Source organism: Chelonia mydas, chromosome 25 (genome assembly GCF_015237465.2).
Source record: "Chelonia mydas isolate rCheMyd1 chromosome 25, rCheMyd1.pri.v2, whole genome shotgun sequence".
NCBI lineage: Eukaryota > Metazoa > Chordata > Testudines > Cheloniidae > Chelonia > Chelonia mydas.
The window spans coordinates 347,693-360,549 of NC_057858.1; the positions used below are offsets into that span (position 1 = coordinate 347,693).

The window sequence follows — 12,857 nt, forward strand, 5'->3', positions numbered from 1 at the left end:
TAAAATTCAAAACATTTATTGGAGTGTGTTGTACAAAAAAGTTTCCAGTCAGAAAATGTATATTACAAATCATGGAAAGAGACATTTGGCATGCATATTCTTAAATCAAAAAATTGTGAAATGATAAAGTCTAGATCTTTGTGTAGTTTTCATATGCTCCACACCATCATTTTCTATTTCTCTCTTCTTCAATTAGCAGATTTAAAAAATCAATAAGCCATTATCAAAGAGCTCTTTTGCAGCAACTTTCCCAAGGAAATGTCAATCAAGGTGAGCAGTGGCCTAGACCTGGAGCTACTGAAAAGGCTTTGGTAAAAAATTACAATTCATCACTGTTACGAAAATAGAGTTCAAACAAGACAGTATCATTTTGTCCAAATGTAAAGCCTCTTGGCTTAAACTTTGTTTAAAATAGCTTATTGCTTGCAATATTAGTGTAACAATCTGGGTATCTGAAAAACAGCAGAATGTCTGTCCGACCCAGCAGACTACATCATGTAGACTACATCAAATCTACATGAACTCATGACTATAAATTCTTCGAAATTCAATAGAAGACATTTTTCTTTTACTATACCCAAAGTCAATACAGTGCATTGTGCTTCTTTGAACTAATTCTCTCAAAAGTAAGCATCTTTTTTTTCCTCTAGACGTTAGCATTTCAAGAAAGGCATTATGTTTACAAATAATAATTGAATGTAAATATGGGCTTATATAAAAATCACCTTTAAATTATTTTAAAGCTAAGCATATTTAAGGGCAAATAGAAATTGTGTTTCCCAGACCATTTTAAGTTTGACAGTAAAAAAAAAAAAAAAAAAAAAATCTAACAATTTGTCTCCACATTCAGCTAATGCAATGCTTTGAAATGCAATCACCAACCATCCTTCCACTCACTGGTCCCTATAAGGCTGTTTCCTTCCAACTTAGGGGTTTGGAATTGGGCCCAACAGTGATGGTAAAGGCCAGTGTCCAATATGGACATGCCTTCTGTTCAGAGGTTAGCTTTTCAAAACTAGATATAGAAAGAATAATTATCAAATGGCTTAAGACTGAGAAAGTGAGGTAAGTGGCTACAGGGCATGCATTATATTGTTAAAAGACTGCGACTTGTACTATCTATCCTTCTCCTATTAATACAGGGGACTACGAAAGGAAGGATTCATCTTTCAGATGGGATGAGGGTGCAAAGTAATTGCTAGGAGCCACTTTCTGACCCCTACACTATGTCTAACCGGTTTCAGATTAAGGATTTTTACATGGGGTGTTTAAAAAGCAAGTATTTTAAAGTGTATAAAGAACATTAAACCCCTCTGGGTACATGCTGTGGGTTGTGTGTGCCCTGTTGCTCAACAAAAAACATGTATACTGAATTCATTTCCCTTCACAGTACGTTCTGGTTCACATTGTAATGTAACCAACAGCAATTACATTCAGCGGAGTCAAACTAACCTAGCCTCTACATTTCAGGCTGTGGGAAGCTGACTTTTCTCTCCCCCCTTTCCTGAGACTATTTTTGGTTCTTACTATGAATGCATGCTATATGCTGGCCAACCCCCAGACATTGGCACAGCAATACTGATCAAAGACCTACAAATCATTTCTAACTCTTTTATGCTTCCAGGGGCAAATCCAGAGTCCTGTACCAGCCCAGGTAGCCAGACTGGGTACTAGGCATGTGCAGGGAGAGAGGAATCATGGCTGTTCCATTGCCTGGGCAGAGCTGTCATTTCCCAGAAGCTATTGCAGCACAATATCTGAAGTGTGACCTGAAGCAGATTGTCAGGAAGGAGAGGGACAGGAGGATCTGTGCAGCCATGCCTCTCCTGCTGCATGTTGTCACACCAGGAGCTAAGATTCCTCTATGGCCATGCCATGCAGGAGGGGGCTGGATTTGCTCTCCTCCCCCGCTGCAAGTACCTTCACAATATGCAAACCTGGGAGAGGGGGCATTTATAGCATGCTTTTTACACAGCTCTTCGGTGCTGTTCCCTTTGCTATTAGTGAATAACGGCTTGCCTGCATGGGAAAACTGACCAGCTATAACTATTCCGGTGTAACTCCCTTAAGTGGACACTCTATTTAGAATAAAATGACTTGAATTCCAGAATAGAATTTCCAGAACAAAGCCCTGGCTGGGATTATTTAGTTGGGGATTGGTCCTGCTTTGAGCAGGGGGTTGGACTCGACCTCCTGAGGTCCCTTCCAACCCCGATATTCTATGATTCTATGAATAGAATGTCCACACCAATGAGTTATATTGGCAAAGCTAGAACAAAATAATTATTTTGTGATAATTAGACTGGCCAATTCTCCTTCACAGGCCAAATCTGCCTTCTTCAGGAAACCTGCATTTGTAATATTAGTCTATTGCTATGGAAATTCTGATGAACTTCCACATACAACATGAATGGCTCACCTGCAGGATCTAACAGAAAAAGATGACCAGGTAGGGAGAAGCTACAGTTGGTCTGAACACAAAGCTTTAACTAACTACTGGGATTGGCCAAAAAAAAGTAGAAAAATAAATACCCCAAAAAACCCCACAAAACCCAACAGTGCTGCTTTAGATCTGGTATAGCAGAAAATGCTCCCAGTTTGAAGTGCCTACTTTAATCTGATGGAAGAATCAGATTGAATGTTCAGCAAGTCAAACATAAATGGGAAAGGTGGTGTTTTCAGAATAGACACATTAATGCAAACAAGAAGGAGAATACAGCAGTTTTACACTGTGTCTTGCACTTTACAATCAGGAATTGCTTCTTACATTTTAAGTAGCCTTCTGAAAAATGCAGAGGTAACAATCACCAAAGCAAAGATGCTTTTAGGAGGTTAGTCTTATACTGTCCCACATCACCACCATCCCTAAGCACATATGTTACATAAACATGGCATGGCAAAGAAGCAATTTACATCCAGAAATCACTGTTGCAGCCTTTTTTGCCCTTCTTAATGGTGTAAGCTTGTGTGTCAGTTTCAGGCAGGATTATTACAGTTAACAAAGGCCATAAAACATCAAGCTCTTCAACCTTGCATGTGCAGAACTCAAAATAAGTTAATCTGTACCAGCACTAAGAAAAGGAGTACTTGTGGCACCTTAGAGACTAACCAATTTATTTGAGCATACGCTTTCGTGAGCTTATGCTCAAATAAATGCATCGGATGAAGTGAGCTGTAGCTCACGAAAGCTTATGCTCAAATAAATTGGGTAGTCTCTAAGGTGCCACAAGTACTCCTTTTCTTTTTGCGAATACAGACTAACACGGCTGCTACTCTGAACCCTGTACCAGCACTGACATTTGAACAAGCTTCTAGGAAGTTTCATAGGAAACAAATCCAAACTCAGGGCCCAATTCTGTGGACACTTACTAGGGGATGTTGAGCTCACTACCTTGGCCAGTCCCACTGACTTCTGTGAGCCAGTTCAGGGTAAAGGGCACTACAGTCAGTAGTAAAGATCTGCAAGCATCAGACTCTAAAGCAAGGCATAGTCTCATATTCAGTAGGTGTTGCAAAAACTATGGCTCAGATCACATGAGGTCTTTTCTGATACAAGCTGCCCTTCTAGCCCAGACTTTACAAGGAAATTCACTAAATAAAGCCAACTGATTCTTCAATGAACTACATATTATTCTATATAATTTAAAATATTAAAAGAATAAGTCTACCACAAAGCAGAATGAGCACTCTGAATACTGGCCAACATAAAAAAAATATATATATAGAGAGAAAGAGCTTAAAAAAAAAAACAAAAACAAAAAAACAACCAAGTATCTTCTATATAAGGTAAATCATGAAAACAGAGTTGGAAAGGGAAACAGAGTCCAGTGGCTAGAAGGTATATTGCAAAAACAGTTTCACTCTGATTGCATTCATTTGCATAACAATAATTTAGAAAAGGTAATTGGTAGTGGTATGGTTGAGAAACACAATTTCAGCTATATATATTTTACAGCGATAGGTATGATTTACTACATATTCAACCACCTACTCAGCAGAGTGGGAATATAAGAAAAATGACCAAATACAAGGACAAAGAGAAACATTATTCCAAAAATCCATTTCTTTTTACTGCTTTTTCACAATGAACTGTTGATAATGGACTAAAATATAATTCTAAATACTTTTACTCGTATTTAATTGTGATAATTAAATCACCTTACTGAGGTGAACATTTTGTGAACACCTGCAGAAAATTAGCACCTCTGACATTTTTTAAATGAGAAAAAGTTCATAACCTTTTTTAAAATCAGTTTCTTTCCCACCCTGCTTGCATTGCAACAAAGCCATCAATTAAAGCCACTAACCTGGCCTTCTAAGTTATATCTGTCAGTCTAAATATTGTTCAGAGAACATAATGTCCAAAAGCCACCGAAAACATCCAAACCTTCTAGCTTGTGTGAGGAATCTAAACTACTTGAACAACAAGATCAGAGTTCAAGAGTGCACGTAATACAAGAGTTCTATGCTGGCATCAAATAGGATCCAAATGACCAACTATTGGGAAAAAATGTCTGCTTACATTGCAGTCAATATAGTCTTTGGAGCAGTCAATTATACTTCATAGTGTATAGAGGTTCACTACCACTTGAATCCTAATGCTTCTGGTAGTCAAAAGTTACCTCTGGTAAAAACACAGGAGAGGAAACCTGAGCTTAAAGAGACATTACCAGATAAAATAATTTTTTTTTTTAGTAATGTCTTACTTCTGTTGTAATATGTATTATACTTACATTATTTGTGTTTGTTTACTTAAAGCATTTCAGTCAGGCTGGACAACCTTCTGCTGCAAACAATGCAAGAAACTGCTTACCCCCAAACCAAAAACTTCTCACTTTTGTTTTTGTAAATGCAAGTGTCATGAAAACACTTCTAAGACATTTTGCAAATACTTTGTTGCCTAAACTATTTGACAATGTCTCTTTACATACAACAGAACTATTAATAAACTGAATGTAGCAGTGATTTTTTTTACGATTGCTTTTTAACCATCAAATATTTATCATAGCCAAAAATAAAATATTTAACATCTAAAATCTGAAATATTAAAACCAAAAGTTCTGTTTAATGCCAAATATTTCAGATCCGTTAGATCATGATTCATATCATCATAGCTACTGTACATCACAATTTCAGCCTTGCAGCCACTACTTATTAGGGTCTCAATCATGACTGAAAGTCCCAATAAATAAAACTGAAAAATTTCAGCTTTGGTCCCGCCTTACATTCAGACTATGCCTGCCCTAGAATAACTGGAACCCATCATTTTCCACCAGTGTTAACAATGACCGAGTGATAATGCAGACAGGGTGCAGATGTTTTTACTACCACGTTATCTAGTCCTACTTGGAACAGGCTTAAATGCCACGGTATTCTTGCCTCCTCTTTCTACACTGCAGCTTCTTTCATTGCTTCCACTAGTGGAGAAGCATCTGTGGTAAATTCTGGGTTATAGTTTTCCAAGTGTATACAAGACTCGGTATATCAAAAGGATATTACCATTTTCTTACATGACTCCAGTATTGTGGGAAGCACTCCGAAAGCCCTGTACAGGTTCACACTGCCTTAAATCTGTTCTTTAAAAACCAGTTTGAGGTTAAAGAATGACATATTTACTAGGGCTTTCAAGCGATTAAAAAAATTAGTTGTGGTTAATCGCATGGTTTAACAATAATAGAATACCATTTATTTAAATATTTTTGGATGTTTTCTACATTTTCAAATATATTGATTTCAGTTACAACACAGAATACAAAGTGTACACTCTTCATTTTGTATTTATTTTTATTACAAATATTTGCACTGTAAAAAACAAAAGAAACAGTATTTTTCAATTCACCTAATACAAGTACTGTAGTGCAATCAAAAATAAAACAATGTAAAACGAGCCTACAAGTCCACTCAGTCCTACTTCAGCCAATTCCTCAGACAAACAAGTTTGATTACAATTTGCAGGAGATAATGCTGCCGACTTCTTGTTTACAATGTCACCTGAAAGTGAGAACAGGCGTTCACATGCCACTGTAAGGTATTTACGTGCCAAATGCACTAAAGATTCATATGTCCTTTCATGCTTTAACCACCATTCCAGAGGACAAGCTTCCATGCTGATGACGGGTTCTGCTCGATAATGATCCAAAGCAGAGCAGACCAACGCAAGTTCATTTTCAGCATCTGAGTCAAATGCCACCAGCAGAAGGTGGATTTTCTTTTTTGGTGGTTCAGGTTTTGTAGTTTCTGCATCAGAGTGTTGCTCTTTTAAGACTTCTGAAAGCATGCTCCACACCTCATCCCTCTCAGATTCTGGATGGTATTTCAGATTCTTAAACCTTGGACTCTAGTGCTGTAGCTATTTTTAGAAATCTCACATTGGTACCTTCTTTGTGTTTTGTCAAATCTGCTGTGAAAAAGTGTTCTTAAAACAACATGTACTGGGTCATCATCCAAGACTGCTATAACATGAAATATATGGCAGAACGTGGGGAAAACAGAGCAAGAGACATACAATTCTCCCCCAAGGAGTTCAGTCACAAATTTAATTAATGTATTATTTGTTTAACGAGCATTATCAGCATGGAAGCACGTCTTCTGGAATGGTAGCTGAAGCATGAAGGGGCAAACAAATGTTTAGCATATCTGGCATGTAAATACCTTGCAATGCCCACTACAAAAGTGTCATGCGAATGTCTGTTCTCACTTTCGGGAGACACTGCAAATAAGAAGCAGACAGCAATATCTCCCACAAATGTAAACAAACCTGTTTGTCTTAGCGATTGGCTGAACAAGAAGTAGGACTGAGTGGACTTGTAGGCTCTAAAGTTTTAGATTTTTTTGTTTTTGAGTGCAGTTTTGTAACCAAAAAAATTTGCATTTGTAAGTTACACTTTCACAACAAAGAGATTGCACTACAGTACTTGTATGAGGTGAAATGAAAAATACTATTGCTTTTGTTCATTTTTACAGTGCAAATATTTGTAATCAATAATATAAAGTGAGCACTGTATATTTTGTATTCTGTGTTGTTATAGAAATCAATATATTTGAAAATGCATAAAAAACATCCAAAAATATTTCATAAATTACAGTTGGTACTCTTTTGTTTAACAGTGCGATTAATCGCGATTAATTTTTTTTAGTTAATCACATGAGTTAACTGTGATTAATCGACAGCCCTAATATTTACCCTACACTCAAGGAGTCCTGTCCCATTTTAGCTTGAAATTCATTCTGCTGCAGGTTTGAATATATGACAAAAGTTTTAATGGTGGGGAAATAATCCAATATTCCAATAGTGGATAGGGGGGAGGATAAAGAAATCTGTTTAAAAATCTTGGCAGTTTTGCTTGATTAAAATTTTCTATAAAAATGTACCAAGGAGTAAACTTTTAAAGAAATCAGATGATACATATAAAAATAGTTTTCAGTGGCTCTGGAGGAAAAAAATAGCAAAAATAAAAGGAAAGAAAGGAAAAAATAGCAAATAATAATGTTTTTTTTCACATCACTGAACATCCTCTAGACGTTGTCCTGGGATCCCCCTAGGAGAACAAAGAAATTAGTTAGTGCACAGTAGAATGATAGCAGGCCACGAGCACCTCATGTCCTATCTTGACTAGTACAAAAGATAACTCAAGTTAGCTAACGTGACTTGAAACACCATTTGGCACCTAGTGCAGACAGTTTAACACCTTTACAAACTTGTTAGTTGGTCATGTTGTAACCTAGGCTCAGGTATCACACTGGTTTAAAAAGCATCTTTCTCCTAATCCAGATAGACTCTCAGTGGGGGCTATCACTAAACATGTTGGGAGTATGGCAAGAAGCAGTGCTGGCAAAGTTCCCTGCTATTAACCCACACTGGCAGAGAAGAGGGAAGAAGTATGATATTGAGCCATCTTTAGAACTGTATTATCCTTCCCCTAAATGCAGTCTAATAATGCACAAACACACACCAATGAAGCTCGACCAGGTTTCTGGCACAGAGCTGTATCCTGGCACCATGCTTCTATGAATACAAAACACACAACACCGTACATTTGTTTTCAGATTCTTCCACTCTCTGAATTCAATCTCCTTGAAACCAAGAAGTGTCCAGAAGTTGATTTTAAAATTGCACTGGCCCAGCCTGCTGAGTTCATTGTGAAAGAGGCTACTAATGGCCACTGATCAAATCTGAATATATGGCAACATTTTACAGTAGTCTGAAAGTGCCCTCTAGTATAACATGCACAAAATTTTTCTCTTCTGTCAGCCCCATTAGCTGCTGGCCATTCATTCTCCCATGCTCATTCTAAAGCCTTGGAATTTTAAGGTGACATTAACAAGGTCAGCCAGGTTTATGTAATGCATAACATTTGTATCTTGCAGGAAAACACACCAGCAAAGCCCAGCTGCCATAGTGGGAACAGGACTATCCATTTCCCTGTAATTAACTGCCATATTTCTCAGAATATTTTCCATCTCTTTAGAGCAAGGATGCTACAGACATTAGTGCTACCCCTGCTAGTAGGGAAGGCAGCACACGCTGGTGGGAATCACTGATCACACAATTTCCCAGCTCTTATTTCATCCAGCTGCCGAAGAGCAGCAATAGGAATCTACAGGGCAATAAAGATGTTTCTTTGTTCTATGGAGTTTACGCTATCACCAACCCTCACGGCCAGGGTGGATTTGATTAGGTTTTAGTCAGGAGGAGGGGATGGAAGAGGATAAAGTATGGGCCAGATCAGACAAGAAATATTCACATAAAGAAGCTGACACTTCAGAAAAGGGCAGACAAATAAGCAGTGACAAGTTTTTAAAGTGCTTGTACACAAATACTAGAAGTCTAAATAATAAGATGGGTGAACTAGAGTGCCTCATGTTAAAGGAGGATATTGATATAACAGACATCACAGAAACCTGGTGGAGTGAGGACAATCAATGCGATCCGATATATATCGGAAGGACAGAACAGAAAGGAGCATAAACACAGCCAAATTAAATGTAAAAATTTAATAAGAAAAGCCAAAGAGGAGTTTGAAGAACAGCTAGCCAAAAACTCAAAAGGTAATAACAAAATGTTTTTTAAGTACATCAGAAGCAGGAAGCCTGCTAAACAACCAGTGGGGCCCCTCGACGATCGAGATACAAAAGGAGCACTTAAAGACGATAAAGTCATTGTGGAGATCTAAATGAATTCTTTGCTTCAGTCTTCACAGCTGAGGATGTTAGGGAGATTCCCAAACCTGAGCCATCCTTTGTAGGTGACAAATCTGAGGAATTGTCACAAGAGGAAGTTTTGGAATTAATTGAGAAACTTAACGGTAACATGTCACCGGGACCAGATGGCATTCACCCAAGAGTTCTGAAAGAACTCAAATGTGAAATTGCGGAACTATTAACTATGGTTTGTAACCTGTCCTTTAAATCAGCTTCTATACCCAATGACTGGAAGATAGCTAATGTAACGCCAATATTTAAGAAGGGCTCTAGAGGTGATCCTGACAATTACAGTCTAATGTCAATACCGGGCAAATTAGTTGAAACAATAGTAAAGAATAAAATTGTCAGACACATAGAAGAGCATAAATTGTTGCGCAAAAGTCAACATGGTTTCTGTAAAGGGAGATCATGTCTTACTAATCTATTAGAGTTCTTTGAGGGGGTCAACAAACATGTGGACAAGGGGGATCCAGTGGACATAGTGTACTTAGATTTCCAGAAAGCCTTTGACAAGGTCCCTCACTGATGGCTCTTATGTAAATTAAGTTGTCAAGGGATAAGAGGGAAGATCCTTTCATGGATTGAGAACTGGTTAAAAGACAGGGATCAAAGGGTCAGTCCTAGGACCAATCCTATTCAACTTATTCATAAGTGATCTGGAGAAAGGGGTAAACAGTGAGGTGGAAAAGTTTGCAGACGATATTAAACTGCTCAAGATAGTTGAGACCAAAGCAGACTGTGAAAAACTTCAAAAAGATCTCACAAAATTAAGTGATTGGGCAACAAAATGGCAAATGAAATTTAATGTGGATAAATGTAAAGTAATGCACATTGGAAAAAATAACCCCAACTATATATATACACAATATGATGCGGGCTAATTTAGCTACAACTAATCAGGAGATAGTTCTCTGAAGACGTCCATGCAGTGTGCAGCGGCAGTCAAAAAACCAAACGGGATGTTAAGAATCATTAAAAAAGGGATAGAGACTAAGACGGAAAAGATTTTATTGCCCTTATATAAATCCATGGTACGCCCACATCTTGAATACTACATACAGATGTGGTCCCCTCATTTCAAAAAAGATACTGGCATTAGAAAAGGTTCAGAAAAGGGCAACTAAAGTGATTAGGGGTTTGGAACGAGTCCCATATGAGGAGAGATTAAAGAGGCTAGGACTTTTCAGCTTGGAAAAGAGGAGACTAAGGGGGGATATGATAGAGGTATATAAAATCACGAGTGGTATGGAGAAAGTGAATAAGGAAAAGTTATTTACTTGTTCCCATAATGTAAGAACTAGGGGCCACCAAATGAAATTAATGGGTAGCAGGTTTAAAACAAATAAAGTTCTTCTTCACTCAGCGCAGTCAACCTGTGGAACTCCTTGCCTGAGGAGGTTGTGAAGGCTAGGACTATAACAGGGTTTAAAAGAGAACTGGATAAATTCATGGAGGTTAAGTCCATTAATGGCTATTAGCCAGGATGGGTAAGGAATGGTGTCCCTAGCCTCTGTCTGTCAGAGGGTGGAGATGGATGGCCGGAGAGAGATCACTAGATCATTGCCTGTTAGGTTCACTACCTCTGGGGCACCTGGCATTGGCCACTGTCAGTAGACAGGATACGGGGCTGGATGGACCTTTGGTCTGACCCAGTATAGCCATTCTTATGTTCTTATGATTTAAATCAAATTGATATAAATGTTACCTCTGGAGACACAAATCCACAGTTTGAGAACTGCAAAACTAAGCATCTCTGATGGTATCTTCTAGACTGAGCACTGAGTCCCATTGGGTAGATAGAAAGAAGTCTGTGGAACCTCATAAGATTGGGACCCTAATCCATGAACTATTGGAACTCATTTACAAAACTTTTCTTAAACATTACATGAATATATTGTCTCATACTATAGAATTAGAATTTATAATCCCTATTCCATAATGAAATATCTTTGAGCTATAATGTATCTTAATTAAAACTATCTTTAGATTGGTTTTTTACTCAAAAAGCATTTTATCAAAAATATCTGATTTAAATAAAAAAATCCATTTTTTTTAAAATCATTGATTTTTATCGCTCTGCTCACAGCTTCTCTCAGAAACACTCTGCTGTTGCAAATCCATTAGCACCAGGATTATGTCCCAAAGTCTATGGCACCCTGACCTGCCAGCAGTCACTGCCTACAGTGCATCTCATGGGGCCCAACAGGATACATCAGTTCCTGAAGTTAAGAGCTCAGGAGCAGGGATTGCAGAATGCTCTCTTGGGCACATCGTTTACAGGAACCTATTCCAAAAGCTGGGATCAGAAGGGTCACAGCTCGCAAAAGCTGTTGGAAGACACACCATTCCATGCTTGAATCTAACCCAATTCACCAGGCACAAGTGAGGAGAAGTGGGAGGATAGCCTGAGTTTAAACAAATGGTTCACATCATATTACCTGCTGGTGAAAGAGATCCTCTTCTCCAAACTCTGCTTCATCATCCTCCTCGTTCTCCCGCACCACAACTGATTTTGTGATGCTTCTTACTGCAACTTCCTAGACAAGGGGACAGACACAGGTGTTTGCTTTGCCATTAACTCTTCCCCTCTCACCCAAACTTTGGGGAATTCAAAGCAGTTGGCCGCATATTTGAACCATCACCCTGGTTTGGGGTTTTTATGAAACCAAATCCTAGCCAATAAAGTTCTGCAAACTACAGGCCCTCCCTTATTTCTGCTCATCTCTAACTGTAGTGATGTAATTTTTGTTTTCAATCATCCTTATCTTTAGCTATTTTCTCTTATTCCAAGAAGTTTGAGAGGGAGCAGGTAAGATGCCTTTCTACCTCTCATGTGGGGTTTACTCTTTTTAAACAACCTACTAATGGGCCTAACTGGGAACTGTGTCATAAAAGACTGCGGAATGTGCTAACATCTACTTTATTTCTCTGATCTATTACATAGCTAAACTGAACACCGAGAAACCCCTATCTAATTTCCACTCATATTCTATGTCAGTTGCATGTACCAATTATTTGGAATTATTGTCTTCACTAAACTACTACCAGGATTATTTTAAAACTCAGGAACCCTTCCTAATTTATTGTAGCAAAGATTAGGAATAAGAAGCTGTTGGTCCTCTCAGCAGTTGCACATTGGAATTGTATGTTGGGGGTACACCTGAATATCTGGGGAAATCTTCCTAGATACAGACATTTCCAAGTGGAGGGACTGACAAATTTCAGGTTGTGGAGAGAGGTTATTTTATTTTTGAGGATCCTTCAGCTACTAACTGAATAAATGTGTCCCATTTGAATACTGAGCCAGTTCCCTTCCCTGTGTATATCAGTGACCTCTTTTCCTACCTCTGTGTCCTGTGCTGCTGTTCCTGCAGTACCTTCACAGAACTGTCAGCAAGAAAGGCATGAAAACTGATACAATGCTGGTCAGTTTTATTTTGCTGTGGCTACTGGACAGTTGAAGCAATGCATGTTTACCAATAGCAGCAAAAGCATGATCCTCCCTTGCAAGATTCTTCTGCAGGGACAGTTTTCAAAAACAGTTGTGGGATGATGCAGGACAATGAAGAATACTCAGGAACCTGTGCCCAGTGGAAACTCCTGAAATGGTTGCAGCACTGAAGAAATCTCTATTTTTTTGCATTATTATTATT

The 12,857-nt window shown here is 38.3% G+C and overlaps 1 protein-coding gene and 1 long non-coding RNA gene across 7 annotated transcripts in view; one reads left to right on the forward strand and one right to left on the reverse strand.

Moving 5' to 3' along the window:
* Window positions 1–12,857, forward strand: part of LOC119564481 — a 66,458-nt gene that overhangs the window by 550 nt on the left and 53,051 nt on the right. For 4 of the 5 annotated variants that reach the window (XR_005223383.2, XR_005223384.2, XR_005223387.2 and 1 more), the window contains one exon: window positions 2,324–2,449. This is a non-coding gene — a long non-coding RNA (uncharacterized LOC119564481). Of the gene's footprint in view, window positions 1–2,312; window positions 2,450–12,857 lie in introns of those variants that run through there. The other variant, XR_005223386.2, reaches the window with a different exon arrangement.
* The window catches only part of LMNB2 (lamin B2), a 98,102-nt gene continuing 85,245 nt past the window's right edge, over window positions 1–12,857 (reverse strand). For both annotated transcript variants that reach the window (XM_037886006.2, XM_043535951.1), the window contains 2 exons: window positions 11,643–11,741; window positions 1–7,538 (listed from right to left, as the gene is read on the reverse strand). In XM_037886006.2, coding sequence (XP_037741934.1) covers window positions 7,497–7,538; window positions 11,643–11,741 — 141 coding nt within the window. In that variant the 3' untranslated portion in view covers window positions 1–7,496. The remainder of the gene's footprint in view (window positions 7,539–11,642; window positions 11,742–12,857) is intronic.